Source organism: Acanthochromis polyacanthus, chromosome 23 (genome assembly GCF_021347895.1).
Source record: "Acanthochromis polyacanthus isolate Apoly-LR-REF ecotype Palm Island chromosome 23, KAUST_Apoly_ChrSc, whole genome shotgun sequence".
Classification (NCBI taxonomy): Eukaryota; Metazoa; Chordata; class Actinopteri; family Pomacentridae; genus Acanthochromis; species Acanthochromis polyacanthus.
The window spans coordinates 10264405-10292061 of NC_067135.1; the positions used below are offsets into that span (position 1 = coordinate 10264405).

The 27657-nt window shown below is 40.5% G+C and overlaps 1 protein-coding gene across 3 annotated transcripts in view; it reads left to right on the plus strand.

The window, feature by feature from the left end:
• Positions 1 to 27657, plus strand: part of LOC110949393 (inactive ubiquitin carboxyl-terminal hydrolase 53) — a 33487-nt gene that overhangs the window by 1746 nt on the left and 4084 nt on the right. The window contains exons 2-15 of one of the 3 annotated variants that reach the window (XM_022191406.2): positions 6171 to 6367; positions 6459 to 6822; positions 7680 to 7772; positions 7962 to 8096; positions 9397 to 9507; positions 10364 to 10446; positions 10708 to 10792; positions 11041 to 11187; positions 12508 to 12657; positions 16812 to 16980; positions 18003 to 18149; positions 19332 to 19478; positions 22061 to 22850; positions 24210 to 24277. In XM_022191406.2, the coding sequence (XP_022047098.1) occupies positions 6679 to 6822; positions 7680 to 7772; positions 7962 to 8096; positions 9397 to 9507; positions 10364 to 10446; positions 10708 to 10792; positions 11041 to 11187; positions 12508 to 12657; positions 16812 to 16980; positions 18003 to 18149; positions 19332 to 19478; positions 22061 to 22850; positions 24210 to 24277 (2269 nt within the window). In that variant the 5' untranslated portion in view covers positions 6171 to 6367; positions 6459 to 6678. Of the gene's footprint in view, positions 1 to 6170; positions 6823 to 7679; positions 7773 to 7961; positions 8097 to 9396; positions 9508 to 10363; positions 10447 to 10707; positions 10793 to 11040; positions 11188 to 12507; positions 12658 to 16811; positions 16981 to 18002; positions 18150 to 19331; positions 19479 to 22060; positions 22851 to 24209; positions 24278 to 27657 lie in introns of all 3 variants that reach the window. The other 2 variants (XM_051943883.1, XM_022191405.2) reach the window with 2 other exon arrangements.

The window sequence follows — 27657 nt, forward strand, 5'->3', positions numbered from 1 at the left end:
AGAACCAGTTTTGACATCGGGCCTTCTGTCTGCTCTTTGTTCTCGAGCATGTTGAGCAAGAGTACCTGGAATACGTGCACTTTTAGTAGGTCTTGTTTGTTTAATGTGCCTCAGTCGGCTTAAACTGCATTATCCTATGCATATTTATAGATAAAGCTGAAAATATAGTGCAGGGTTCTTGGTCATCATCATTCTTGATGTTTCTTGGCAGGCTGCTGTCAAATATGGGGACATTAAGGAAGCAATTGTAAGAGCAGTGGAGAGGATGTTATATTTCAATGAGACTGTATTCAGTGTGGAATTCTGGAACTGTGCTTTTGTTCTGCCTTTTCCTCTGCTGGACGCGCTAAGGAATAATGGGTGACTCAGCTCGGTGTGGGTGACCTGTTCAGTTTCACAGGGCTGAACACGGTGACCGCGTGCTGGAAAGTGGCAAGCCTTTGAGCAGGAAGCCCACACAGGATATGACCGCTGCATTGTTGCCTGAAGGCTCAAACCACGTCTGCAGTCTGGAGGGAATTTTACAGTCAAGTTTCACTGTTGTTTCAGGGTTTTAGGATGCAGGGTCATGTTTTATTGCTCCTTATTGTACATGCAGTGGCTTCTTGTGCAAAGGCTATTGTAAATATTCCAACTTTTGTTTGTTTGCCTGGTCCCAACTCTTAATTAAAATACACAGACCAAAGAAAGCGTGTTAAATCCAAGAAATGTAGAATACTGTGTCAGCAGCGAAGTAGAAATAAGAAATAGTAACTTCCCTCTTACTTATACAACATGACCTTTCAGACTTTTACATAAATGTGAGTGAAATTGAGAGCATTTGTTACCTGTAGCTGATCGAGACATTTAAAATGTCCCTAAATCATCGTTGTTAAGTGAATTTAAATTCAGCAGTGAACAACTCAACACCAAAGTAAACTTCAGGCTGGTACACCCGGCAGCAGAAAAAGTGCAGCCTTTGAAACTGCAATTTATAACCACAAACCCAACACAATCCATAACCTTGCTCAGCAGTTTTTCCTCCAGTCATTAGCATGCTTTTTGCTTTTTTTTCCCCAAAAGCAAATACAGATGCAGTTAATAGATCTCAAACCGTCTGTTAAAGAAATAGTTACGCTAAGAATGAATCTCCAATAAAAGTTCATTTTTCGTTACTCTAGCAACAGTCTACTTTTTTTCTATGTACATGGCATCTAATTATGTTGTCAGCCAGCAGTTGAAGGTCATGACTGGTTAAGTGTTTGTGTGGGCTTCTTAAGGGGCGGCGTGAAAGAGGTGGAAATAGCTTTTTCTCCCTATTTGACACCTGCAATAAGTTGCAAAGTAAGACTCAGCATGGCTCTAAAGTTACTGTCTGAAAATGAATTATGTGCAAGTTTCTTCTTTAACGACAAACGAAGTATAATCTTCAGTAGGAGTAAAATGTGTCACATTTTAGGAGTAACAAGAGGGAACACTCAGCTGTCATGTAGTTGTATAATGCACCAGCCTGATGGAAAGATATATTGATCGGCACAGAGAAAAAGGAGGCTCAGAAGTTGCAGAGTGGCTGAAAGCTGTCCCATGCTTTGCAACAAGTCATATTGTAGCACAGCGAATGTGGATTAAGGATTGTTTTAAAAGCTTGTTACCCCTGTGCAATTAATTTTTGTAAACCAAATGCTTTGGAAGAAAGTACAATGTAGAGAGATTTATGGACTTAGGGTGTGAATCTGAAGGGAAGTTGTTCTCACAAAGGCCTCTTAATTATTTATAACTTTGCTCTTCCGGCAAGGCATTTCTTTTTTCACATATTAAGGACACTTAATTAGTGTGACTCACTTTGCCACAGCTTGACACATCAGCAGCTTTTGGCATCACCATACAAAGAAGATCAGTTGAATGATTCATAATGAGGCAGTCCCTCAACGTATCACTAATAGATGAATTATCGCGTCAGCCTTCACTACAGATTTGCTCACATTTCACAGATTCCTCTGCCTGCTGTTGCTGTGCACGCTCTTTGACTGCTTTAAGGTGCGAGCTTTGGCATTTCCGTGTGACGAGGGAAGAAATGAGTCAATCTTGGACAAGTCTGAAGGCTGAAGCAAGGCTTTGTTTACAGAGGAAGACTGGACTTCCTGCAGTGGAGCTCTTGAGAGAAAAAGTGAAATTGCTTCTTTTATTTAGCTTCCACTCAGATCTATGTGGCACTTTGGCAAGGTTTCAGTAAAGCAGTGAGAGGGATTGTTGCTGTAGTTTTGTAGCTCTGAGTGATTACATGAATAAGTGACAAGTCAGGATTCTGTTGTCACACTGAGATTAAAGGCTTCAGGTATCATTAGGGATTATGAGGTTATTAAGTTGTCATTATTACATTGGCTGCCAATTCAGCTTGAAGTTGTCATTATGTTGTTGAATATGCATTAATATTTTTCAAGTTGTGTCCTGTGCGATACATTTTTTAATGTATTCATTTAGTTTTTGCCAACTATATTGGTAAAGATAACAGTTTAAAGAAAAATAAAATTGACGTGTTGGTATACCAGGTGATTTTGGAAGTTACTCCCATAATTCTACTCTCATGAACATTCATTTGGACTTGCAGATTAACTACACACACTGCATGGTCAAAAAATACAAGATTTATGGTAAAAATAACAATCGTATAGAAACACCCAGTGACTCTTCTACAAATTAGTTCAGTTTCTTCTCCACTCGAGGGTATTTTGCCTGATTTTTTTTTTCATTTTTCTGCATTTTTTTAAAATGAGGCTTTTAATGTTTGAGTGGATACTTTTGTCTATTTTACCTCACTGAATATTATGTTGGGCTGCAGTTGTGACCTAATTTCCTCTTATCTCATATCAAACATTTACTGCCCCTCATTCTGCTTTTTGTCTGTGTGTGTATGAGCTTCTAGCTGAACTGAAAAAGCCAGGGTCATTCGAGCCCTTTGTTTTCCAGGCTTAAATGTTACATCTGTTACAACCAGATAACTAGTCTCAGAGAGAATTTAAGTAACTTGCTTTACAAGACAGAAAAGTCATTACGGTTACTTCATAACGGAAACAAAAGGGGTTTTATTAAAAAAAGAAAGGGAAAAAGCTTGAACTTGCTAAACTTGAAAATGGAAGTGGGTCAAAAGCTTGTCTTACATTAGTGAATGATGTAAAACCTGCCTTCCAGACAATATTGTTATGAGAAGCAGGGAGAGTTTCTCCACCGAGTTTTATAAACAAGGAAACACATGTTTCATATGACTGTGATCAATTTTAAATGGGTTATGAGGGTCAGTTTTCAATTTTTGGGAAGTTGTGAAAATGCCATACAAATGCAGCATATGAAATACAGTGAGAATGTCAACAGAGCCGCCTGCAGACATGCATATTTCTGAGCAGGTTGTCTTCTCCATGCTCACAGGTTACATGCAGTATGTGCCACTATAACCTTTCTGGATTGCAGCTCAGCCAGTCCAGGTCTAAAAATATGCACGTGCCTCGCAGTGCAGACGCTGCATGGTCTCTTTCACATGATGTCAGGGGAAACGTGCCGTGCTTAATCTGATACAATATTTTTGTTTATGTCGACGGTTCAAAAAAGGACATGCAGAAGCGATTGCAGAGTTCCCTCCGTGTCGTCCTCAGAATACACCAAAGGAAACGAACAAACCGTGATGGTGATGTTGGTTATCATTAACTTAAAGCACCGCATTACTGCCCTGTGTTAGAAAATGAGGCTCTTTGCCCTTATGTGTCAGAGCATAATGTTTTTAAAGTCACAACATCGCTGGATTGTAGTCAGCAAGTGCCAGTTTCCCCTCATACAAAAGGATCCTTTAACATAACTCAGGCTGGCAGTTTTTCAAATAGATGACTGTAATGCAATAAAATGTCTACGACCAGAAAGACACAGCCATATTTACTCTTGCTGTTGTCAGCAATACAAAACATGTGTTGGCTTCATTCTCCATGCCATCAGTTTGACATTGAATAATGTGGACATGAGGATGTGTGGCATTGTTTTCACTTGCTGGTAAATAGAGGTGGGTGAGACGATACCCCAGCACGTTGGGTTTTTGTATCTTTTACATGTACAATTCTTTCATTGTCGAAATTATGGATCGGTGGAGCAATGAGGCTCCAAGAGTGATTCTTGACACCCTGCAATTATAGGGATAAACGATAATAATCATGTAGATATTAGAATATGTAATGATGGATTAAAGATATGTGTTCAGGATGAAATGTGAGATGCAGTTTGTGAGTCATTAAGTTGTTTTTCCATTTCGTCATCGTCCGTCTCCGTTTGCCTGGAGACGGCTTATGATGCGACTTACAGATAGAAACCAGCGCATCAGAACATGTCATGTCATCGTTAAAGGTGGACTGTATATCGCACAGTTTTCCTGTTACTGCTCTCCAGCCATGAAAGTAATCCGAAAACAGCAGCTCTTAAGAAACTCTGAGCTTAAGTGATTGCTTTGGAATGCTGTTGCTATGGAGCCCACTTGCAAAGTACAGAGGCGAAGACAGGAGCGTGTTTAGTTGAATCATGCGACGATGGCTGTAAACGTCACAATGTAAATACTGAACCCGGGTTGCACGGTTAACCTGCTGTAAACTTCTATTGTTGCAACATCATCATCCGCTGAGGATTCCTCAAATACTAGGCTGGAAACGTCGTCCAACAGGTTTAGACTGAAACTTAGTGTCGTTGTGGAGACTGTCACAAGAGGGATGTTTCATTGTTTGTGCTAAGTAGGCCAGTATTTTTTTTGTCCTCACTCTGAATAACAAAATGTTTGAGGTTTGTTCTTTGAGGCTATTTTTTTAGGTGTTGGGGACTAAAAAGAGGATGAATCACTGCTGCGCACTGTTGCTTCTTTGTACTTTCTGTGCTGCTGGAACTGTGTCTGCTTTGCCATGATTTCAGTTTTCCATAAAGTCGAAAGACGAGCTTTGTTACCATTCACACTGGGGTGGGGGTGGGGGGAAGCTCTGAAAATCCCAATAAACATATCAAAATGTATAAGTTGTGACTTTTTGGGCCTTTCAAGGCATCCACGAATGTAAGAACTGAGACACCGTTAACACTGCCTTGCTCAGCACAAACACATTCATCCATCAAACCTCTCGAAGTGTTTGGCCCTGCTGTCTTGCGTGCACAATGCACATTGACTGCAGATTTTGTTAGTGTTGCTCGCAATGTTGTCGAAGCTGCATGGACTGCAAGTTTCATAAATTGAACTGCACCCTTGTTGCACTGTCAGAGAAATAGGTCAGGCTCGTCTCTTTTTCTTGTTGAATTTCTCAAAGAATGATGGTGCCAGACAAAGTCAAAAAATGGGGCACAAAAGAAACTTAAAGCAGCATTTTACAAGGGATTTTAAAAATTTCAGGCCACAAATAGCAAACCCAACAACTTCAGCTTTGAGCTGCAGCTGCACACTTTGTAAACAGAGTCAGTTATATTTCACTTCAGGTGCATAACTACATTGTAAATCTATAAGTCAGCTTATCAACAGAAGGAATCCTTTAATTTCTTCTGATGATGAGGCAAATGAAGGCGTTTTTAAAGCTGATTTTAATTATTTGTTCTGTGCTACAGGCTCATTGATCAGATTAATACCAGATTAATTGAAATTGTCTGTTTTGCATCAATACTAAGAGCTAGGATTATTGACAGCAGACCACTACAGCAGTTAATGTTGGATGTGAAGTGTTTTAAAATATGTTTTATGGGTTTTACTGTTTGACTGACTTGATTTTTCAGCATTAGCTATGTTTACAGTTTTTCCCTACTGTCTGTCAGTTGTTATTGTGAATGTTGTTTTGAAAAAAAAAAGTGTGCTAATGTTCAATCTAAGTTCAGGTCAACTGCAGTGTGACACACCTCCAGTGCAAAGGGTGTTTTTAAAAGTTAATATATAAGCTTTGTTGGCACGACTAAAAAGTTTGTCATAAATCTGAAAGCTTGAAAATGACGACTGAGCTCAAATGTTGAACTGTTCTCTGTGTTATGATAGAATTACTTGATAATTTTATAAATCTACCACAGTAAGGTTAAATGTCCTAGAGCACTGTAACAACACTGGCTTAGGTACTAGAAAAAAAAAAACATGATCTCATAATGAGCTTCATAATGGCCTCTAAAATGTCAGTTAATCTCACTCTCTGTTTTCCAAACAGCCCAGCTGTGTTTGCTGCCTCAACTGGATAAAACTCTGCTGTGGTTGAACCTTTGAGAGGGACAATCATCTGCTGCTGAATGTCCTCGAGCGCATCAGGACCATGCGACTGAATTTGCTTACAGGGGTGCACATTCCCTTCTGAAGCTGCCATCAGCTCTACAGGATGATTGAGACACGTTCCCTTGTGATTAAAATGTATCTTATCAGACCGCTCATTATCAAAGTTTTGCCGAAACGGAGACTTGGATTGTAATTTTTTCTTTTTTTTTCTTTTCTTATTCTTAAGGACTTCTCAGTAAACAGACAAAATAAAAAGGTCTTCTCCTTGAGCTGCAGAAATGGACTAGAAGCCCATGTGTAGCAGGGCGGCTGCTGCAGCTTTTGGAATAACTTCGCCTCGGACTTTTGGGGAGCCACTCCTTCAGGGGCCCAGGGATCTGATCCCACCAACACCCTGCCCTGTCACCTGACGCTCCCACCTTTCTAAAGGCAGACTCCACTATCCAATGGCATGGGTCAAGTTCTTCAGGAAGCCGGGGGGCAATCTGGGGAAATCGTACCAGCCGGGGAGCATGCTGTCTCTGGCCCCCACCAAAGGACTGCTGAACGAGCCGGGCCAGAACAGCTGCTTCCTCAACAGTGCAGTGCAGGTACGTCTTGTCTGTTGACGGTATCTGTCTGTGTCAGAGTTTATTAAAATGTTCAGGGTCAGCAGGCTTTCTTTCCCAACATGTGCTGTCTTTTTACACTATCAAATATAGCTGTAAAATACCCCCCCCCCCCCCCCCCCCCCCAAAAAAAAAAAAAAAAAAAAAAAAAATTCATAAAAGAAAATTGGATGAAATCTTGAACCAAAACTCCATACCACCACAAATGTTAAATGTTTATTGCTGCACCAAAGTAGCATTTGTTGCATAAAACAGGTGCCCCTGACTTCCTTTACGGTTTGTATGACTTAATTTATTCACTTGTTGCTGTCATCCTCCAGGAACAGAACAACATGTTCCACCCTCTCTTACAATCTGACCATTATTTATTTAGAAATTTCAGAGCTTAGTCACTGTCTAAATTTGTCAGAGCTTCCCAGCAGTTTATTAATGTACTTGAAGGTTGCTTTGGACTAGTGGGAAAGCTCCTGGTGAGTTACTTCATTCTTGCAGTCAGCCCCCACAGTGAGGTCAGTCTCAGACACTGTGACTCAGAGCATGAGACGGCTGATGAGCTGGTTGAAGACGATCATTACCTTCGGCTTTGTTTCTGGGTGGGAGTTGTTGTTCACACCCACTCGTCTTCCTCGTGACCTTGTCGACTTTTTGTGCAAGAAAGGAAATTTTCTTGCATAATTAGATGCTTGATTTATTTGTGAATAAGCAGATGATTTAGGGATTATTCTGACTTTGGTGGTTGTTCTTTTTATTGCTTATGACTGTTTCTCGATGAGTGTAGCCTGCATGTATGGAATGTCATGGTGTAAGAGCATCTTGATGGCCGTTATCTCTTCTCATAGGTACTATGGCACCTGGACATCTTCAGACGCAGCTTGAGGCAGCTACCTGGACACTTCTGTCTCGGAGAGTCATGCATTTTTTGTGCATTAAAGGTGAGGTGTAATCAGCAGTATAGATATATTTAAAAAAACTGAGACATAACCATGTTGTTCCTGTTTGTCATTATGGATGTGTGACTTGTCAGGTCTCATATCTAGCTGTGAATGTGACACAAGTGCTTTTTTAGTAAACACAAATATGGCATTGTCTATGTGCAAACAAGTTCTCGGTTTCTTCTTCAGGGCATTTTCTCCCAGTTCCAGCACAGTCGGGAGCGTGCCTTGCCCTCTGACAACCTGCGTCACGCCTTGGCAGAGACCTTTAAGGACGAGCAGCGCTTCCAGCTGGGCTTCATGGATGATGCCGCAGAGTGCTTTGTAAGTTCCTGTGGCAACCCGGCAGTCCTGAGGGAGGCAGACTAGCGTATGAAGAGGGATGTGTGTACGCTTGTGTGTTAGCCTGACACACAGTTTGGGTAATGCACTGCAACAAACTGTTTGGCGAGGTCACTGAAAGAGCTCCTGTCCCTCCCTTCCCCTCCCATCAACCCCTGCCACATTGGCGCTAAATATCATCATGACAGGTTATGTAAGCGCCAGAGTTGTGTTTGAATCTCTGTGTTTTGTGCTGACATGTTATGTTGCATAATTTCTGTGCTTTTTAGAAATACATTTCATTCGTCTTTTATTATTTTTGCATGTGGGTTTCTTATCTTTCGGCTCTTTTTGGCACAAAAAAATATCATTTGGCAAGAACTTGTTTTTGCCCCTAACTGCAGTGTAATTGTGTATTTTTGTTGCAGTTTTATCTTCACACCAACCATCAAATAGGAAACAGATCCTGCAGCATTTTTTCTCCTTGACTTGTAAACCATGTTTTCTTTTGTCTATCAAGTTTAATTCGTTTATTGTCTTCTCACGATGTCGATCAGTTCTGCTTAATAACTGTATACCCAAACAGAACAGATGTATCCTGATTTTGATCCTGTTTATCCACTTAGGAAGTCCAATTACTCAGTAATGAATAAACAAAACACAGAATCTCATACATCTGGAACATAAAAGGAGATGACTACCCTGTATGTGAAAACTTGGTTACACAAGTGTAATTCTAATGTTCGTTTGTGTCTAATCAATTATTGATACATGTATAGAAAGCCACTTTGTTTAAATGTACAAAAGCGTATCAGCAACTTTTCACATCAGAGACTAAAGCTTCCATGCAAAAGTTTCTATCTTTTAAGGACAGCCTTAATTCTTAATCCCACACAGATCTTTGCCCTTGAGCATTCACCATGTAGCGCAATGGCAGCGGTGGGCTTGTGGGGAATTTATGTGAGGAGTTAGCCAGTGTCAGATTAATAGGCTGTGAAGTTGAGCCTGTAACCTTTGTAGGCCTACCTTGCAGCCTTAATATTTCATAAACTCACAAGCAGTCCGCAGAAACAGGAAGGAGCTAAAATGGAGTATAGCTTGTTCTTTAAATGTGTTTCTCCTGCTGTCAGGTTTACAACATGACTCCTAAAATTGATCCCTGGGTATATAGCGCTGTATCCCTTTACTGAAGCTGTGCTGTTGGGAATATCTGTGTTGGAGTAAACAAGTACTGTGTGATTTTGCAAAAGCAGCATTGCAAATATTTTGTCCCATTCTTGATCCATGTTCTTTTCTGTCACAGGAGAACATACTGGAAAGGATTCACCTGCACATTGTGCCTGAGGAGACGGATGCCTGCACGTCAAAGTCTTGCATCACACATCAGAAGTTTGCTATGTCACTTTATGAGCAGGTCAGTGGAGATTAGAAAGCGTTTCTTATATTTTTCGGAACGTTTTGTTGACATTGTTCTGATTTTTTTTTTGCTTTTTCAGGCATTTTAGTTCATTTAATATTTGCACAGCTTCTACAGTGATGTGTGGACACGCTGTACACACACTGGCCAGTGTTAGGATTAAGCAGCACACACTGCCACAGACAGGTACATGAATCACTGTCGGAGACGATAGAAATCCAATCCGTCATGTTTTGATGCCGTGTCGCCCCCAGTGGAATACGGAAGGTGTTTCTGGTCAGATTCCACAGAGCTGCAGCAGGAGCTGTACCAGATAAATCACACACGGTGTACACATAAATTCCAGCACAGCAAAACATACACACCACCCTTCCCTGTGGCTCTGATGGCCATCGCGAGCTCTGTCTGTGTCCCAAACCAGTTCTGTCTTTGAATCAAACAGATAACGTGCCTTTGGACTAAATCCCTTGGGGGCACTGTCAGTGGATTTTGTTCCACCTCAACCTCAGGGCACCGAATCCTGCAAATATCATCAAAGTTTTAATGAGAATCGGCTGCGTCAGAGACAGATTGATAACTTTGGAAATTGAATTGATTCCTGGTAGTTCAGTCACTGAAGTAGATGCCTTCATAGAATCCTGCAGAGGAAATCACAAGGAATACAGTGAGACAAATGTGTCATCATTTCTTGCCATATTTTATACAAATTAAAGATTTTTATTGACGTGACTTTTTTTCTGATGTCATAATTAGTCCTTGAGGTTCTACAAGCAGGACTCACAATTCAGTGTTTCTGTAACTTTTTCCTTTGTTCGTCGCCCGCTTGGTCACTGACTCTCTCTCTCCTCTGCAGTCTGTGTGCCGTAGCTGTGGGGCATCCTCTGACCCACTGCCGTTTACAGAGCTGGTGCATTATGTCTCCACCACCGCACTCTGGTAAGGCACAGACAATATGAAACTTTCTCTGCCTTGCTTTTGTCATCTGTCTTCCTTTCACTCTTCGTGCCTCCTTTTGCAGCATCACAAAATTGTAGCTTGACGTTCTTTTTTTGCCAACATTTCACCGCAGAAGTTTTATCCTCTCAGCATGCCTTTATCTTTATTTGTCTCTGTCTGTTTCCTGTCCTCTCCTTTGCTTGTTGTTTCCTGCATTTCTGCTGACAATGTGTCTTTCACACTGTGACTCTTCGTACTCAGTCAACAGATGCTTCAGCGCAGAGACGAGTCTTTTGGAGAACTGTTACAAGCAGCAAGTACGATTGGGGATCTTCGGAACTGTCCAGTAAGTGTTTTTGATATTGAAGTCCCCTCACATAATATAATAGTACTCCAGTGGTTTTCTCTCTACAATTATTGTTATATTTGATAGATTTTTGGGCAGTCTTTGCTGATTTTCTGCAGGAATCCAGTGAATTTGAAAGAGTTGTAATTACCTTGCCAGTTTTGGGATCTACTTTGTAATTACTTGAAGTTGCTTTTGGTTAAATTTGTAGTTTTTCATTGTGTATTTCTCCTTTTTTTTTCCCCCAGAGCAACTGTGGCCAAAGGATCAAGATCAGACGAGTCCTCATGAACTCCCCAGAAATAGTTACCATTGGCTTTGTGTGGGACTCTGATCAGTCAGACCTGACTGAGGATGTTATCCGTTCACTGGGGCCACATCTCAGTCTCTCTGCGGTGAGCACAGTTTCACCAATCATTTCTGCACATTTTCTAACTAAATTTAAAAGCTATCAAAAGACTTGACTGCATTTGTCACTGCACTGGTGTGTTTTTCCTCATTTACACAACTTGCTGTCACACAACTGCTGTCTCTTCTGCAGTTTTAGGGTCAGTTTATTTTGGTGCAATCAAACATATGTGGGAAATAAAGTGGGGATTTATTTCTCTGTAAGTCGGAGCTGTTGCGTAAGCAGTCAACGCCCAATGCCCAGTTGGCCCACGCTGCTGATCAAAAAGCCCCTGTTGGCCTTGGTCAGCTTGTCAAAAAGCCCCTCCCCTCATATTTGTGAGCCTGAGCATGTGTGTGCCTGTCTAAGCGTACATGTGGGCTGAATAGGCATCGCTGAGACTGGGAGAAAAATATGTTCAAGGCTGCTTTTGTTGTAGTGTTTATATTTACACATTCTTGATCACAACTATGCACAGATGTTTTATTAAATTTTGCCTTCTTGTACATGAATATGGATCAATTCTGAGCCAATTTCTCATTAAACTCTAACTGTAATGGCACTTGATGTATCAAATCTTCCTCAGTCGCTTGTTCACTTCAGCCCACTGTGTGGATGTACTTCACAAGCAAAAAAATCAATCAGTTTAGACCAGAACAGGACATGCTCATACACTTCACATATTACGTAACTTTTTTTTTTTTTTTATTGAAGCATTCAAACCATTTATTTGACAGCTCCCTCTTGCGCATTTCCAAAGCGTGCAATCAGAAGAATTTGTCGGACCCACCCAGCCGCCCACCCTGTGCCACAAAGGCCTTTATTCATTACAGAGCATTTCATGTGACTTTATTGGGTGTTAAAGGGAGCCCTCCACCCCCATCGTTTGCTTTGAAATCTATTGTTTGAGAGAGCTGGAGGGAGACAGAGAACAGGCTGTGCAGGGAAACATGGGAGGGAGAAATGAGCGATTGTTCTCCGACACTTTCCCTGTTTCTTCTGTGGAAAAAAAAGAAAGAAAGAAAATGACACTGCATATTAATAATACCCAGAAAATTGTGTACTACTGTAGCTAAGATGTCAAGTTCGGCTGCGCTGATTCAAACCCACCATTACTTGCCCTGATTGTCAAATCAATGCTGTTTTTTTTCCTTCGACTTTAATCTGCAAACAGATGGACTAACAGATCCTGCTAGCTATCAGCATCCCTCGCTTCCCTTCCTACTTAGTATAGCGTTGATGCTGATGGATATTTGGCATTCTTATTCCTATATATATATATATATATATATATATATATATATGTGTGTGTGTTTTGTGGGCACAGCTCTTCTACAGGGTGACAGATGAACATGCCAAAAAGGGAGAGCTGCTGCTCGTAGGAATGATTTGCTACTCCAGCCGCCACTACTGTGCCTTCACCTTCCACACCAAATCCTCCAAATGGGTCTTCTTTGATGATGCAACAGTGAAAGAGGTGAGAAAATGCACGTTTGTGTGGAAATCATTTGAAGAAAAAAATGATCAGCATCTGTTTTTGGTTTGAATTAATTGTGTATGTCACTAATCAAGCTAAACACTGATTAGTTCTAACTTCTTTCTTGGTAGGATTTGCAGCTTTTCATTATTTCATATAATTGTTAAGCTGCATTTTTGGGACGTAAACAACGTAAACAAACCATTTTGTGCATTCGGGTGATTGTAAAAATAAGTGGCGATGGATGCAAATCATCAGAATGATTTTAACAACACAGAGCTTGTACAACACACACAAAAGGCTTTTGTTTTGATAGTTCTATTCGGCCAAAGAGCACACTTGCGGTAGCTATCAGGCTTTTTGTGGTTTGTTACGGAATATCCTGCAACAAAATAGATTTATGGTTCCCAGAGGATATTTTCTTGCTGGGCATGACGTTGTTACTTGTTACTAGATGAAGTGTTTAAAATTTGGAATTCTTTCTGCAAAAATGTGCTGCTATGAGTTGATTTTTTTTTATTACCAAGTCTCTTTATCGTCCAATGAGGGCTGCATTGATTTCACTTCATGTGCCTCTGAGTTGATGAGCCTTTATGGCACTGAAGAGTCAGCCAAACCCCCGACTCCCATCTCTAATGCAAATCCCCAACTCTGTAATCACAAAATACTGCAGTACTGAAGTTTAGCTTAACCAGTAAAGATGTTTTTATGGATCCCTTCACTGGTTAAAGTTAAGGGTCACTGAAAATGCTGAGTTTCAATGTACATGTGTGCATGCGCGTGTGTGTGTGTGTGTATATGTGTGCTCTGCAGCCTTGAACAGCTTCTCACCCAGATTTTCCTTTTCCCCAGTAATGTTGGATTTATTTTCATGATGTGCTCATCGAGTGTGCCATTTGTCTCGCATCCCCACAATTTTCACTGGGACTGTGGTGCAGTGGCTGGCTGGCTCTGTGTCAATCCATCAGCAGCTTGTGCTGTGTGTGCAACCCCTCCCAACTGAAATAGAGGAGCTACAGTACTTTGCGCCTGCCAAGTCCATACCTGGATCGAAACTTGCCAGCATTTGTGTGACTCCCCAAGTCCCAGCCACTAAATGACTACTGCAAAGGAGATTAATCACTACTTTTCCAGTGTGTAAAATATGATTCTACAAAATTATAAACATAGGAACTTGCTTGTGGGTGTCCATCATTTATGGACAGCATAATCATCACATTACACTAATCAAATCCTGTCATTCTAAATAATGCACCAGTAGTCAGTGATAGCTAACAGCGAGGCCTCACTGCTTTAGCTGAAGAGACTGGACATTATTTCGAAGCTACCAACAAATATATTAGCATGACAAATTGTGAAAAATTTTAGAAACCTGGACATCCACTATGGGGAGGGAAAAATATAGAACCTTTGAAAGGGCAAAGCTGTAGTGGAAAGACAGATGTGGCTGGAAGTCTGACAAATATTACACCTCACTAGTTAAAAACGGATCTAAAATGACAAAACTGTGTCTGTTTTCCAGGAGCAAGCCTATACAAGTAGTCATACCTGTCAACCTCCTGTATATATGTTTATTCCCTCAAACAATTTTTTTTGACACACATATTTTCGTCTCTCCTCATTTGCTTTGCATTGTTTCTTCTTCACCCTGTTTCCTCCACCTCTTCCTTGCCTACTTTCTCCTCCCCTCCCCTCTTCCTCTGTCATTTGCTTAATTAAGGAGCACACAAGCATCTGTTAGCCTGCAGCCTGCCTTTGTGGCGCCTTTGTGGCGAGACACACACCTTACATGGCTTAGCTAATGTGATTGTATGATTTGGCCTCTGTGTGTGTTTTTTTTTTTAGCCTTTATTTATACAGGTCATCTCATTGAGACGAAGGGTCTCCTTCTCAAGAGAGACCTGTCCTCAAATAACGTAGCAGAACAACACTGAGTCATCAAAAAATAACACTAGGGAACCTGTACTAGACAATATAACGATATAACATTGAGTTACAGGCAGAGAGGTACATGAGTGTTGTATTCACTCATAAATTAAACTATGCACAATGAAGGTTTGGTTTTTAGATTTTAGGAAAGCTGTTAAATCATCTACTGTTAGATTAAGAGTGACTTACAATATGAATGTTTGATGACACTTGAGTTTGGTGTTTGTTTTCTTTTGTTATTCTGAATATGTTTTTGTAAAATGAAAACAAATTGGGTAACAAGAAAGCAAATTTTCCTGTTATGTGTGCAATCTGTTTGCTTTTCCAGACTGAATTGGACCGTGGTCACTAAATTAGGACAATGAAAATATCCTTCATTTGCTGAAACATGCAAGAGCTACACACGTGGACAAAATTGTTGGTACCCCTCAGTTAAAGAAGGAAAAACCCACAATTCTCACTGAAATCACTTGAAACTCACAAAAGTAACAATAAATAAAAATTTATTGAAAATTAAATGATCAAAATCAGCCATCACTTTTGAATTGTTGATTAACATAATTATTTAAAAAAACAAACTAATGAAATAGGGCTGGACAAAAATGATGGTACCCATAACTTAATATTTTGTTGCACAACCTTTTGAGGCAATCACTGCAATTAAACGATTTCTGTATTTGTCAATGAGCGTTCTGCAGCTGTCAACAGGTATTTTGGCCCACTCCTCATGAGCAAACAGCTCCAGTTGTCTCAGGTTTGATGGGTGTCTTCTCCAAATGGCATGTTTCAGCTCCTTCCACATATGTTCAATGGGATTCAGATCTGGGCTCATAGAAGGCCACTTTAGAATAGTCCAACGCTTTTCTCTCAGCCATTCTTGGGTGTTTTTGGCTGTGTGTTTTGGATCGTTGTCCTGTTGGAAGACCCATGACCTGCGACTGAGACCAAGCTTTCTGACACTAGGCAGCACATTTCTCTCCAGAATGCCTTGATAGTCTTCAGATTTCATCGTACCTTGCACACTTTCAAGACACCCTGTGCCAGATGCAGCAAAGCAGCCCCAAAACATTACTGAGCCTCCTCCATGTTTCACCGTAGGGACAGTGTTCTTTTCTTCGTATGCTTGGTTTTTGAGTCTATGAACATAGAGTTGATGTGCCTTACCAAAAAGCTCCAGTTTGGTCTCATCTGTCCAAAGGACATTCTCCCAGAAGCTTTGTGGCTTGTCAACATGCATTTTTGCAAATTCCAGTCTCGCTTTTTTAATGAGTTTTTTTCAGCAGTGGTGTCCTCCTTGGTCGTCTCCCATGAAGTCCACTTTGGCTCAAACAACGACGAATGGTGCGATCTGACACTGATGTACCTTGGCCTTGGAGTTCACCTTTAATTTCTTTGGAGGTTGCTCTGGGCTCTTTGGATACAATTCCAACGATCCATCTCTTCAATTTGTCATCAATTTTCCTCTTGCGGCCACGTCCAGGGAGGTTGGCTACTGTCCCGTGGGTCTTGAACTTCTGAATAATATGAGCCACTGTTGTCACAGGAACTTCAAGCTGTTTAGAGATGGTCTTATAGCCTTTACCTTTAAGATGTTTGTCTATAATTTTTTTTCGGATGTCCTGGTACAATTCTCTCCTTCGCTTTCTGTTGTCCATGTTCAGTGTGGTACACACCTTTTCACCAAACAGCAGGGTGACTACTTGTCTCCCTTTAAATAGGCAGACTGACTGATTATGAGTTTGGAAACACCTGTGATGTCAATTAAATGACACACCTGAGTTAATCATGTCACTCTGGTCAAATAGTTTTCAATCTTTTATAGAGGTACCATCATTTTTGTCCAGGCCTGTTTCATTAGTTTGTTTTTTTTAATAATTATGTTAATCAACAATTCAAAAGTAATGGCTGTTTTTGATTATTTAATTTTCAATAAATTTTTATTTATTGTTACTTTTGTGAGTTTCAAGTGATTTCAGTGAGAATTGTGGGTTTTTCCTTCTTTAACTGAGGGGTACCAACAATTTTGTCCACGTGTGTAATTAGGCAAACCCATTTTAAACCCTCTAATGTCTTCAAAAAGCATGCAGATGAGGGATTTTTACACTAAGAACGTGGCTTGTTTCACTTTGTATAACTACGCATAACTGCAGAATTCTTCCTTCTAATGTGCTTAAATCTGTGACTACATGTGCATTGACCCAGCGTTTCTTTGTCTCTTGCTGCAGATTGGCTCCCGGTGGAAAGATGTGGTCAGCAAATGTATCAAAGGTCACTTCCAGCCTCTCCTCCTTTTTTACTCCAACCCTGACGGGAGTGCTATCACCACAGATGATGCCACAAGACAAAACAGCAGCCAGTCTCACTACAAAACGCCCGTCAATGGAGACGTTCAAGGTATTTAAATTGGCCAAGTTTACCATCACAAGTCTGATTGTATCAACCTTTATAAAAAGTAGCTCAGAGGTCGTCATGTTGACAGCTAAAATTTTGAATATCGTTAATATCAGGTTAGATTAAGTGTTGATTGGGTGTCCTTTTGTTAAAATGACAGCATTACTGTATTTCTCTTTGCCTTCACTGGTTAAAATCATAAAACACTCAGTAATGTAAAACTGAGCTGAGCAGCTATCTCTATTTTTAGTGGCTGAATAAATGAAAACTGTGAATAATATTTCTAAATACAACATTAGTTTTGCCAAAAGTTTATCTTCAAGTGATTCATCTTGAAATTCATTTTTAGTATCTGATGTTTGACTTGGGCAACTTTTTATCTTCTTTTGACCCACTTGCCTCAACCTCAACATAACCTTATGCAAAAATGTGAAAATAAGACTTCATGCTTCAGACAAAATTCTTGCAGTGCTGCCAGTTTATTTTAATGGTACCTTTTGCTCTCTCTGTGCGCTTTGAGTGAACTGTAAACTAAACTGGAATTCCTAATGAGAGAACGTTCCCAAACAAACAAAACAGCTCTTCATTTTAATGTGTAAAATGTAAAATCATATTTGTTGCCTTTGCTGCCAGGCAATATTGAAAATTTGTTGATGACAACAGCTCTGCCATTGGGATTAAATATCCCTGGATTTGTGTGGATAGGGAGGTTTTTATCCCCTTTAAAGATCCTCCTCCAACCCTCGATGCTGGCCGTGCCCCAGGTCCTAGCTGTGGCAGCCGCTCACTGTCCATCAGAGCTGACAGGGCGGCTGACTAAACTGGATGATCCTCCAAAAACCAAGAGGAACATTGTGTGGATTTTGCAATTTGAATTTAGTTTCTTAGTTTCAGGTGAAGTCAGCGTACTTGCCGATAGTAAATTTCTGTTTTTTTTTGCAACTTGAGTTTATTGAGTTTTTCCTGGAAAAAGAAAATCCAAAATTAATGACCTTGGCTTGATTTTTTTTTTTTTCCCTCTGCAGGCTTTGAGTCTCCAGTTTCTGCCCCCAAGAAGCTGGACCTGACCAGAGAGAATCTGCACGCTCTGTTGGGCCAAGAATCTTTTAAACTGAAGACCCCTTCGACGTTCAGCAGGGGTAGCGCTCAGACCAGCGGAGGACGAGGACCAGGTAAGGGTCTGGTAATTCAGAAGGATTAAAAAGACAGAAAAGAGGAAATCCAGTTTTGAGGGGTAGACAGACAGTTTACAGTGTGTAAGGTACGTTTACGTGTTTTCTCTGCAAATTAAGGAAAGTTATTATTAGCAGTGTAAACCAAGGTTTTATTACGCAGTATGCACTTGTGGATTTTCCAGTGAACAAGAAAGCATGCAAAGAGGACGATGAGTCACTTTATGTGGTGGTGGCTGTACTTATTCACCTTGAAAGACTGCTTACTTTAAAAATATTTTTGTTCTCCAAGGATGGTGACAAGCACAAATCTGGCATAGCAACTACAAGAAGAGATAATTAAATGTCTTTGCTGTTCAACTAAATCTGCCCATGTTTGTAATGCCGAGGGGTTAGGGACCCTTGTAGAGGAGAGAGGTCACAAAGAGTCGCTAATTCTGCACATACTTAAGTGTAAGCAGAGAGAAGAGTGTGATTTGAGAAGAAGAGTTGTTAATATGCGAAAATGGCTTCATCTTTGATATTATTGCACTTTCTGTTTTTTTGTATTTTTTATCATCTGGTTTGTGAAATGTCCTTGAACTGCTCTCCATTGTTCCTCTCCACTAGAAAGTATTTCCTTAAGCTGTGGTGTAGGGAGAGAAAGCTTCAAGACAATGAAATGTCAGCAGTTGCCCGCTCTTTCAGGAGTAGAAAGTCAAATTTGAAGTCAAATTTTTAAGCTTTGATTTGTCATGTTGTGAACTGCTGTGCATTCGGATTTTTGGAACTAAGGAGAGTACGGTGCAGACAAGCCTTTGCCATGTTTCCTCCCTGCTGCCTTTCCCCTCATGTAGCAGAAAATCTACCGTATACATCAGCACACTGATGTGCTGTAAAGTTCACCTCTGTTTCCTCACGCAGCAGCTGCTCAGTGCCTTGGGGATGCCGGGGACTAAGAGGCAGAAAACAGCGACAAGGAAAAGGATGTAGTGACAATAGATATCTATATGTACACTCAAATAAAATACATTAATGGTGTCTGCAGTGGTGGAAATCTCCACCTGATTCAGCAGGTTTTGCAGTTTTTTTTTCTCTCTAAAAAGGTCATCATTTATCACATACCATGTATTTTTTTTGGAGGAGGGGTTTGTCGTTGTCGAAAACCTGACGACTTATCTTGTGTGTGTTTTTTTTTCCCAGTGAAAATTGGCACCCTCGATCCCAGGAGTCGCATCAAGGAGATTTCTCGAGAAGTTGCCCAGAGAGTAGGAGAAGTGCGAGGGATGCATCCAACCAGAAGAGACCCAGATAGGGGTGGTCAGCGGAGGCCAGATAACCGCCACAGAGGTTGGTTGTAGAGTCACAGTGTGCGGATCTATAGAAGTAGACTGGAGATGCAATACCGCACAGACACATGAGAATTGCCAGGCATTATGATACAAAAGGCTAGCCTTCCACTTCCCTCGGATCTTATGTAACCCTCGGTTTGGGAGCAATGTGTCAGAAAGGGGATTAAGTGCTGACGTCTGTTGGAGCCTGCCTTGATCCCCCTCTCTCATAGTCGGAGCTATTGGTTCCCGTCTCAGTGGTAGACGTGAATATTAACAAACAAATACAAGCAGAGCAAACTAAATAGCGACAAGTTCAATTTGATTTAATTAAAGGATGAATTAAATTCCAAAATTCTCATTTGGGCCACTCTGTCTCCCATACCAAACAAAGTGAGATTGCATGTTCTAATCAGTATGCTGTTTGGTTTGTTCCTTTAATACTCCTTTAGTACATCGCTGCTTTCAATTAAGTATCATGAGGGGATTAGGGAGCACAGTTGTAAAAAACCAAATCCACCACGTCCAGACTGTGTTAGCAAAGAGCTCAAATCCCATTGTGAACAAATGCAGCAGGCTAAGGGAGGCTAATGCCATAGCTGTGATGAATGGCAAGGCTAGGGGTGACAGAACAGTTAATGTAAGTGGTATAAATTTCCCGAAGTACGGCTCATGCCCAGGCTAGCACTTTGCCATAAAGTGTTTCTCAGAAGCACTGCACTCCAAAGCTTCAGCAACTTTGCTGCTCATACTGAATTGTGAGATAAGCTGAGGGAATTTCTAAATGATCCCTGACAGCATTGATTTAGACTTGTTACATTCTTCCAAAATGATCCATAGCCTTGTGTACTGTTGACAACACCGAGCTAGCGGCAGAAACTCTCCAAAACACACCACTATATGGCCAGAATTGTAGACAGCCATGTTTCAAGTGATTTAACTGTGGCACACAGTCAGCAAAATCCAAAGCAATAGGGACTCCATCTCCTACGGGCTTATTTCCAAAGACTGACAGTTATATGCAGTATTAAATTCACTTTTTTGTAGACTCTCACACAATGCTACAACAGATCAGATTTTTCCAGTCATTTAGATGACAACTCCAACACAAGGCATGCAGTTTGTGTGTGAAGCACTATCAGCTTTACGTAAAGAAAATGACATTTTAATGAAGATTTGCTCAACACAAGTCTTGATTTCATGAAAGAAGCATTTTTGTTTTATTTTTTTTACCCCGTCTGGAACATTTTCCCATTCAAAGTTTTCTAGTTGATTTTTTTTATATATATATTCACATTTAATAACATGTAAACATACAAAACATTGTGCAACAAACAAAAAGAAAAAAAAACAGACAATAGGGGTACAAATTGAAACATACAATAGGTTGTGAGTATTGTGTGTGTGCGGGAGTGTAGGGGTGAACGTGTACATGTGCTAGTTTGTGGTACTTTCTTGGTGGTTGTTTAGCTGGTTATAACAATAAAAGTAACATCAGAGATAATGAGGAGGGCTTAAGCAGAGGCAGTGTTTTAAACAATAATGTCTTAATAATAAATCACTAAAAAAAATATTTTTTTTTTTCTTGTTGATTCTATGTAGAGAATAGAAGCATGATGTTGATTCAAGTCTATGCTGCAGATAAATTAGTGCGTGTATATATGCATGTACAGTTGACATGAATGTCTCCAGGAAAGTTGTCAGGTCATGTATTTTTAAAGTGTCTATTATGGCTGGAGGTGTCTTTGGGAAAAAAAGCAGACATACATCAGTAGCACACTGTCTTGTCCACACATATCACTTCTGTATTTGGGAAGTACACACACGAACACTCCATTGTGTCATCAGTGTCTGCATGGATGTCTATGCACAAGCTGGCTGCCCTCTGTGGTACCACCACAGAAGGAAATCAACTCCTGGTGGCTGTAATTTACACCTTCCTGTCATCTGCAGACATAAATGTCAGTAACTCTGTTGTCGTCTTGCCCTTCCCTCAGTTTCTGCCCAACCTGCTGGGTTCATGAGAATAGCTTTCTGTCCTGGGGTCGAGGTGTCAGTGAAAGTCAGTTTTCGGCAGCGTTATTCCTAGCATTGTCTTTTGGCATCATAGGAAAGAAAATCTTGATTAAATGCACTGATCCATCTGAATGTATTGTGTAGTGGTAAATTACTTGATTAAATGATTATTTTATTCCTTTTGTGAAGAATAGATTATGGAACTTTAATTTTTAGAGGTGAGAAAGATTCAAAATTTTAAAAAAAGCATCATAATTGTACTAGGTTTAAGACTCACAAACAACAAAAATGTACACCCATAAAAAAAAGAAACTTGCATAAACATGACAGTAAAATGCAATTTGACAAATAAGAGCAGATATGCAAAGTATCAAAAAGTAGAGACAGTCTAACGCAACACAAGAAAATCAAACTGCAAATCTTTGAAGTGGCCGCCCTCCCAGCAGTTTCTATTGCTGATTTGTTGGGTAACAGATCCAAATCTAGTTTAAATTAAAGATGTTTACTTTGTAAAATGACTTAGTCTCGTTATCTTTTGAAAATATGCTTAGCTGTGTCATTTCTCATGAAACCTTTTTTACTCAGATCCAGGTCAGGATAGAATCTACTCCCGCTCTGCCTCCCCTCCAGAGAACGGCTTCAAACAACACATGGAGACTCGATTGTACAGCAGCCAAGGAAAAGGTCCCATTCGGGCTGAACGAGCACCGCAGCTCGGTGGCCGGTCCTCCCACGAACCTTCTCGCTCCCACTCGAGGGTCCAAGTGCTGCCCAGTGTGCCCACTGTTAGCAGTGGACATCACAGCCGGAGACTAGAACACCTCTCTAATGGATACGATACAGACAGCAGCCAAGACTCCAGAGAGCGTTCTGGAAGTGGAGGAAACGGCCGCAGCAGGTCCAGTCGGCCGTGGAAGCCCATGCGGGAGGCTCTAAATGTGGACAGTGTTTTGAGCGGCGTTGGTGGTGGCAATTCAGCAAGTCAAGACCGAAGGCAGCACAGTCCTCGGAGAAGACCCAGCAGTCAGTCGCCCTCGCGTGACCGAGAGCGAGACAGAGATTTTACGTGGGGAGGCCGGGAAGAACGAAAACCCAAGAGCCTGATGACCATCTATGAGGACGAGCAGAGGCATGAAACTGGTGGCAGCCGGAGCTCACTGGACTCAGATGGCCGTGGGGGACACAGTGACAAGGACAGATCAAAGGGCTCTGCAACGCTTAAAGTGCGCAATGACAACTGGAAGATCCAGAGAACTGAATCTGGATATGAAAGCAGTGACAGGCTGAGCAACGGCTCAGCAAACCTCGACTCACCTGTTGTAGAAAACCTGTCTTCCAAGGACCTGCGGCCTATACCTGAGCTGCATCTGATGAGGTACAATAGACAGTTTTTACAAGCCAAGAGCACCTAAACGTGACACTACAAAGTCTGACACAGAAATAGCTGACACAATTCTTGCTGTGTGACACCGGCATGAGAATGCTGCTGTGTCATCCCATGCCCTACTCATTTAAAGAATGGAGTCTCAGATGTGCTGCCATTTTTTTAAATAATTAAGCATTACAAACAAACTGTTCTAAGAATAGCAAGACCCATTTAACATAAATGCACACAAGGCAGATATGCGAACCTTATTATGCTGGCCTGTCATTTGTTGGCTTTGTAGTACAGGTCTTGTTTGGAGATAATGATCCCAAGTAGCTGACAACTCCTTTACTCAGTGGGGAGAGCCGGCAGATCGCTGACTTCCTCAGCCACTAGTGCATTATTTAAGCCTGTCTGTTGACACTATATTACTAAAATACCTCTTCAGTTATTTACAATTCTGCATCATGTGGTTAAGCAGTTCAGTGATTTGGTTAAGACCTGGAAATGTATTAAATATGTAATGTTATTTTGATTTTGAGGTTTTGTTGGGTTTGCATGTTGTAGAATAGACCTTACAGGAGATGTAAAGCACAGCACTTAAAGAAAAGGAAACTGCCTTTCTGTTATCAGGAACAACAAAACAACAACAAAAAAATAGAACTATTAGTTGTTTTTGACAATAGGTTTATGCTTTCTTTTGCATTCTTGCTTGGGTTTGTATCAATTATACCACTGTATATTATTCATGATGCAAATATATATTAAGGCTTTGATTATGATTCTGACTTTATTCATTCATATTCCATAAATCTTTGAGCCAAATGACATACAGTGGACTTTATTCCATCTGCTGTTATGGATCTTTTTAACCACTTACACATGGCCTTCGCTATAATTATGACTTGGTTACATTAGCCACTTAATAGTAGGAATGGTCAGAATGCATTAACCGACAGTTAAGACTTTGTCATGGTGGTCCACTGTTAGCTGAACACACAATGCTAGGAATTGGCTTGAGTGTGAGTTATTAGCTCCTCTAGTCACTGCTACATTTAACACAAACTAACTGGAGTCTTCAGTCCATTAAATTTATTAGAGGCTCCACCTGGTGGCACAACCAGATACTACAGCTAATTTACAATGCATTTTCTGACATGCATGTCCTTACTTGTCTGCCTTCTCAGTTCATTTATTTTTTATTGATTTAAATTATTCAATATTATTCACTAGACTTTTAATCACAGATATCCCTAGTCACAAATCCAAAAGGCGCATCTTTTTTCTTTGGGTGGTCGATACAGTAGAAGCTTTTTCATTATTCTGCAGCATTCATCAATGAATATATTCATTTATTTTCTATTTTAGGGATCATTTGCCTCAAAGAAGAAGTGATGATTTTAAAGCTGACATGTTGCTCTCTGCATTTTCCACTGGTAAGTAACTCAGTCTCACTTTAAACAAAAATATGTTTTTTTTTTTTGTCTGTTGTGTCTACAAGCCAAGAAACATGTACATTTTCCATGTTACATAATGGAAATAGATGAAAATAGCACTGTTTTACTAAGGGTTGGCCCTGACATTGAAGAAATTTCCTCTGCCCAGTAGACCTTAGTGTTTTATAAGGACCTGAAACATTAAGATAGTACTCAGCAATTTCCTTGATTTATTGTTCCATCAGTGGTGTTAAGGTCACCGTCTGATTGAAGGGATACTGTATGGAAATAAGTGTACTGTGCTTCCTGACTGACCTGCCTTGACCTTCTTTCCTGTGGGAAGTTTATGCTATGCAGCAAAATGCACATGAGCTTAAAGGAAAAATCAAGCAACATAGAGAACACACTTGGTACCTCATTATTTGGGGAAAAAACCTCCAACATCTCAAGTTTTTATTTAATTGGTTGCCCTTCCTCGCACAGAAAACCAAAAAACAAATAGAAAAGTATAAGAAAAAGGAACCTCAAAGTGCTTGTTAGCTGCTCACTGCAAGGAATAATTTCTGCTTTCAGTACAAATACTTTAAGATCCATGGGGATGCAAAATCTGGGATGAAAATCAGTCACAACTGCTGCATAAGAAACAATAAATTATGTGCTTCAATTATGAGACATGTTGTAAAATTGCAAAGAGTTGTTTTTTTTTTTTTAATTATCTGCTGACAGGGTGGAGGGAGATAAGGTGACATGAATAGCACTGGGGGGTTTGTCGCCTGGACGCCCTTCACATTCTTTATCTAGCTTTATCTGCTTGCCACTACACAGTTTCAGCACAGAAATATCTCTTAAATGAACAAATATCTTGGAAAATGCTTTACTAATTCCGTGAACAGGAAAACACTGACTTAATCCTGAATTAGAGGGAGTGTAGGCCCCATCCAGCTGTGACCAGCCAGGCAGAAAATACTGTGACTGGACTTGTCAGAAGGTGGAATTCAAACATGACTCAAATAAAATGCCACTTTGTAATGTTGTTTCAAGTTTCCAAAGAAACAACAGCTGTAGTTTCATCTGCCTTTAGATATATGCTACGGAGCCCCGCTGGTGACATCGTAAAAAAAGAATTGTGGCCACAATATAGCTGTAACGTGCGCACAAAATACTAATTTGTGGCCACAAAATACTCATCTGTGGCCACGAATTTGGCTCAACGTGCGCACACAATACTAACTGATACCATTAATATCATTCCGAGACAGCTGGGTAAACAAATCGAGCGCCCCATCTCTCCAACCTGCAATAATCTGTGTACGGGCCCGTACCCGTACTAATACTATTAATATCATTCCTAGACAGCTGGGTAAACAAATAGAGCGCACCATCTCTACAACCTGCAATAATCTGTGTACGGGCCCGTACCTATGTGATGTTTCTGAGGTGAGTGTCTTTTCTTAGCTGTTCTAGTCAGTATCTTGTTATCCTGTATTTAGGCAGTTGTTTATTTAGGCCTATGTTTGATACTTTATTGGAACGGGTAGCCTGTTCTCTGATGTGCCATCTGATTGTCACCGGCTTTACAAACTTTTGAAGCTTCGGTGTTTCGAGGCTTCACTGATTTGAAGCTTTGAAGCTTCACTATTTCGTGGCCATAAATTAGTATTTCATGCGCACGTTATAGCTATATTGTGGCCATATTTTTTTTTTACCATGTCACCAGAGGGGCTCCGTAATATTCAGAGTTAAATATAGCTTTTAAACAAGTGTGAGGAGTTGGGGAAACAGAAGCAGTTCTGATCTTGTCAGCCTGTGAGCATCAGCACATGCAGAGTGATTCATGTAAAGGATTCTCTGGCAAAGAGACAAAGACTTCTGCGGCACAAATGTTTTTTTTTTTTTTCACTGCTGCAATGGCAATTTAGGTTTTATTTTTTCACACACTTCCTTGAAGGATTTCCCCTGATTTTTGTTGTTTTGATTATTGCTAGTCCTTATCTGACAAAGGCTATGTTCATAATCAACTTCTTGAACCTGTTCTGACACACTTAACTGGCTGGATTCATTATTTTAGGGATTCATTATTTGTTTAATTGCTACCTGCTAAACCTAAACCTGGCTAAAAAACAACAAAGAGGGACTTGGAGGAGCATTCTCCAGTAGCTATTTTAAAAATGGGTATGGGAAATTTACGCCCTGCTGCCTGCAAATTGTATTGACAAGCTGCAGTAAATGTGCCCAGAGTCAATTTGGCCTGAATTCAGTGACGGTAGTCTGGCATGAGCTGCAGTTTCAGAGGAGCCTGAGCAGATTCCAGTAGTCCATTAAAGTCCAAAATCCTTTCTGAAAGCACATTTGTGTGGGAGGACAGTTGTGAGGAATCAAAGTTTACATTTTTACCACAGACATTTATTCTTACGGTGGTGTGTTGCATGTGAGTGTGGACTTGAAGTCTACATGTTGGCTGATTTTGATCACCCACTTTTTCTCTGGAGTGAATGGCTGTGACTGTTAGGAAAGGGATGATTTCTGGAGACTTCAGTGTGCTGTATCTTTATTGACTCCTGTAGAGCTCATCAGAAATCCATAGAAATGCACTTGAGAAGCTGTTCTGGCAGTGATTACATGATCATGTCATTTAAACACTACATAAACAGAGTTGTGTTCAGAAATATTGTCTTAAAGGACTGTTAAAGCTAAACTGAACCATCTGCCTGCAAATGCTTCTATCTGGAATAAAAACAGAGGGGAAAAAAGATAAATATATAGAATTTCATCCTTTTTTTTCCTCCGCTGTGTTTGCCTACATTTTCTGCAGTGGGTGTCCATGAGTTGCCGTGTTGAGAACCGTCATGCTACATGGCTTAGCTGGCCCATTGATCCCACCGAACAAGCCAGTGACTGATGTGATAATAACAAGTGCTAATGCCGTGGGATGAAATTCATATAGTGGAATTTGGCTGACTGTTTCCATGCCCGTGCCATATCAACACACGCAGAAACGATGGCTATTTGTAAATGATGAGGACTTTCTGTCCACGAACAGATAACATTTCAACTGGCTGAAAACATGACGATTTCCCACAGGTTGATTTTTTCCTTTCCACACACAGTAGTTCACGTCCTCATGACAAGCTGAGCGGCAAACGTTCGTGCACTTCTGACTGATGTTCCGGAATTTTAAGTACCCCAGACAGCAGAATGCACAGAACTACAAATCTCTGCTTGACAGCCTTAGAAGCGAAATGTGTAGTTTTCTTTTTTTTTGTCACATCAACAAAACTTCAAAGGGCTGCTGAGAAATTTTGCATGTACAATTTCTTAAAACCTAGTTAGTGTTTGCTTTCATGGTCCGTTATGAAGGCACATTTTCTGTTGCCTGAGGG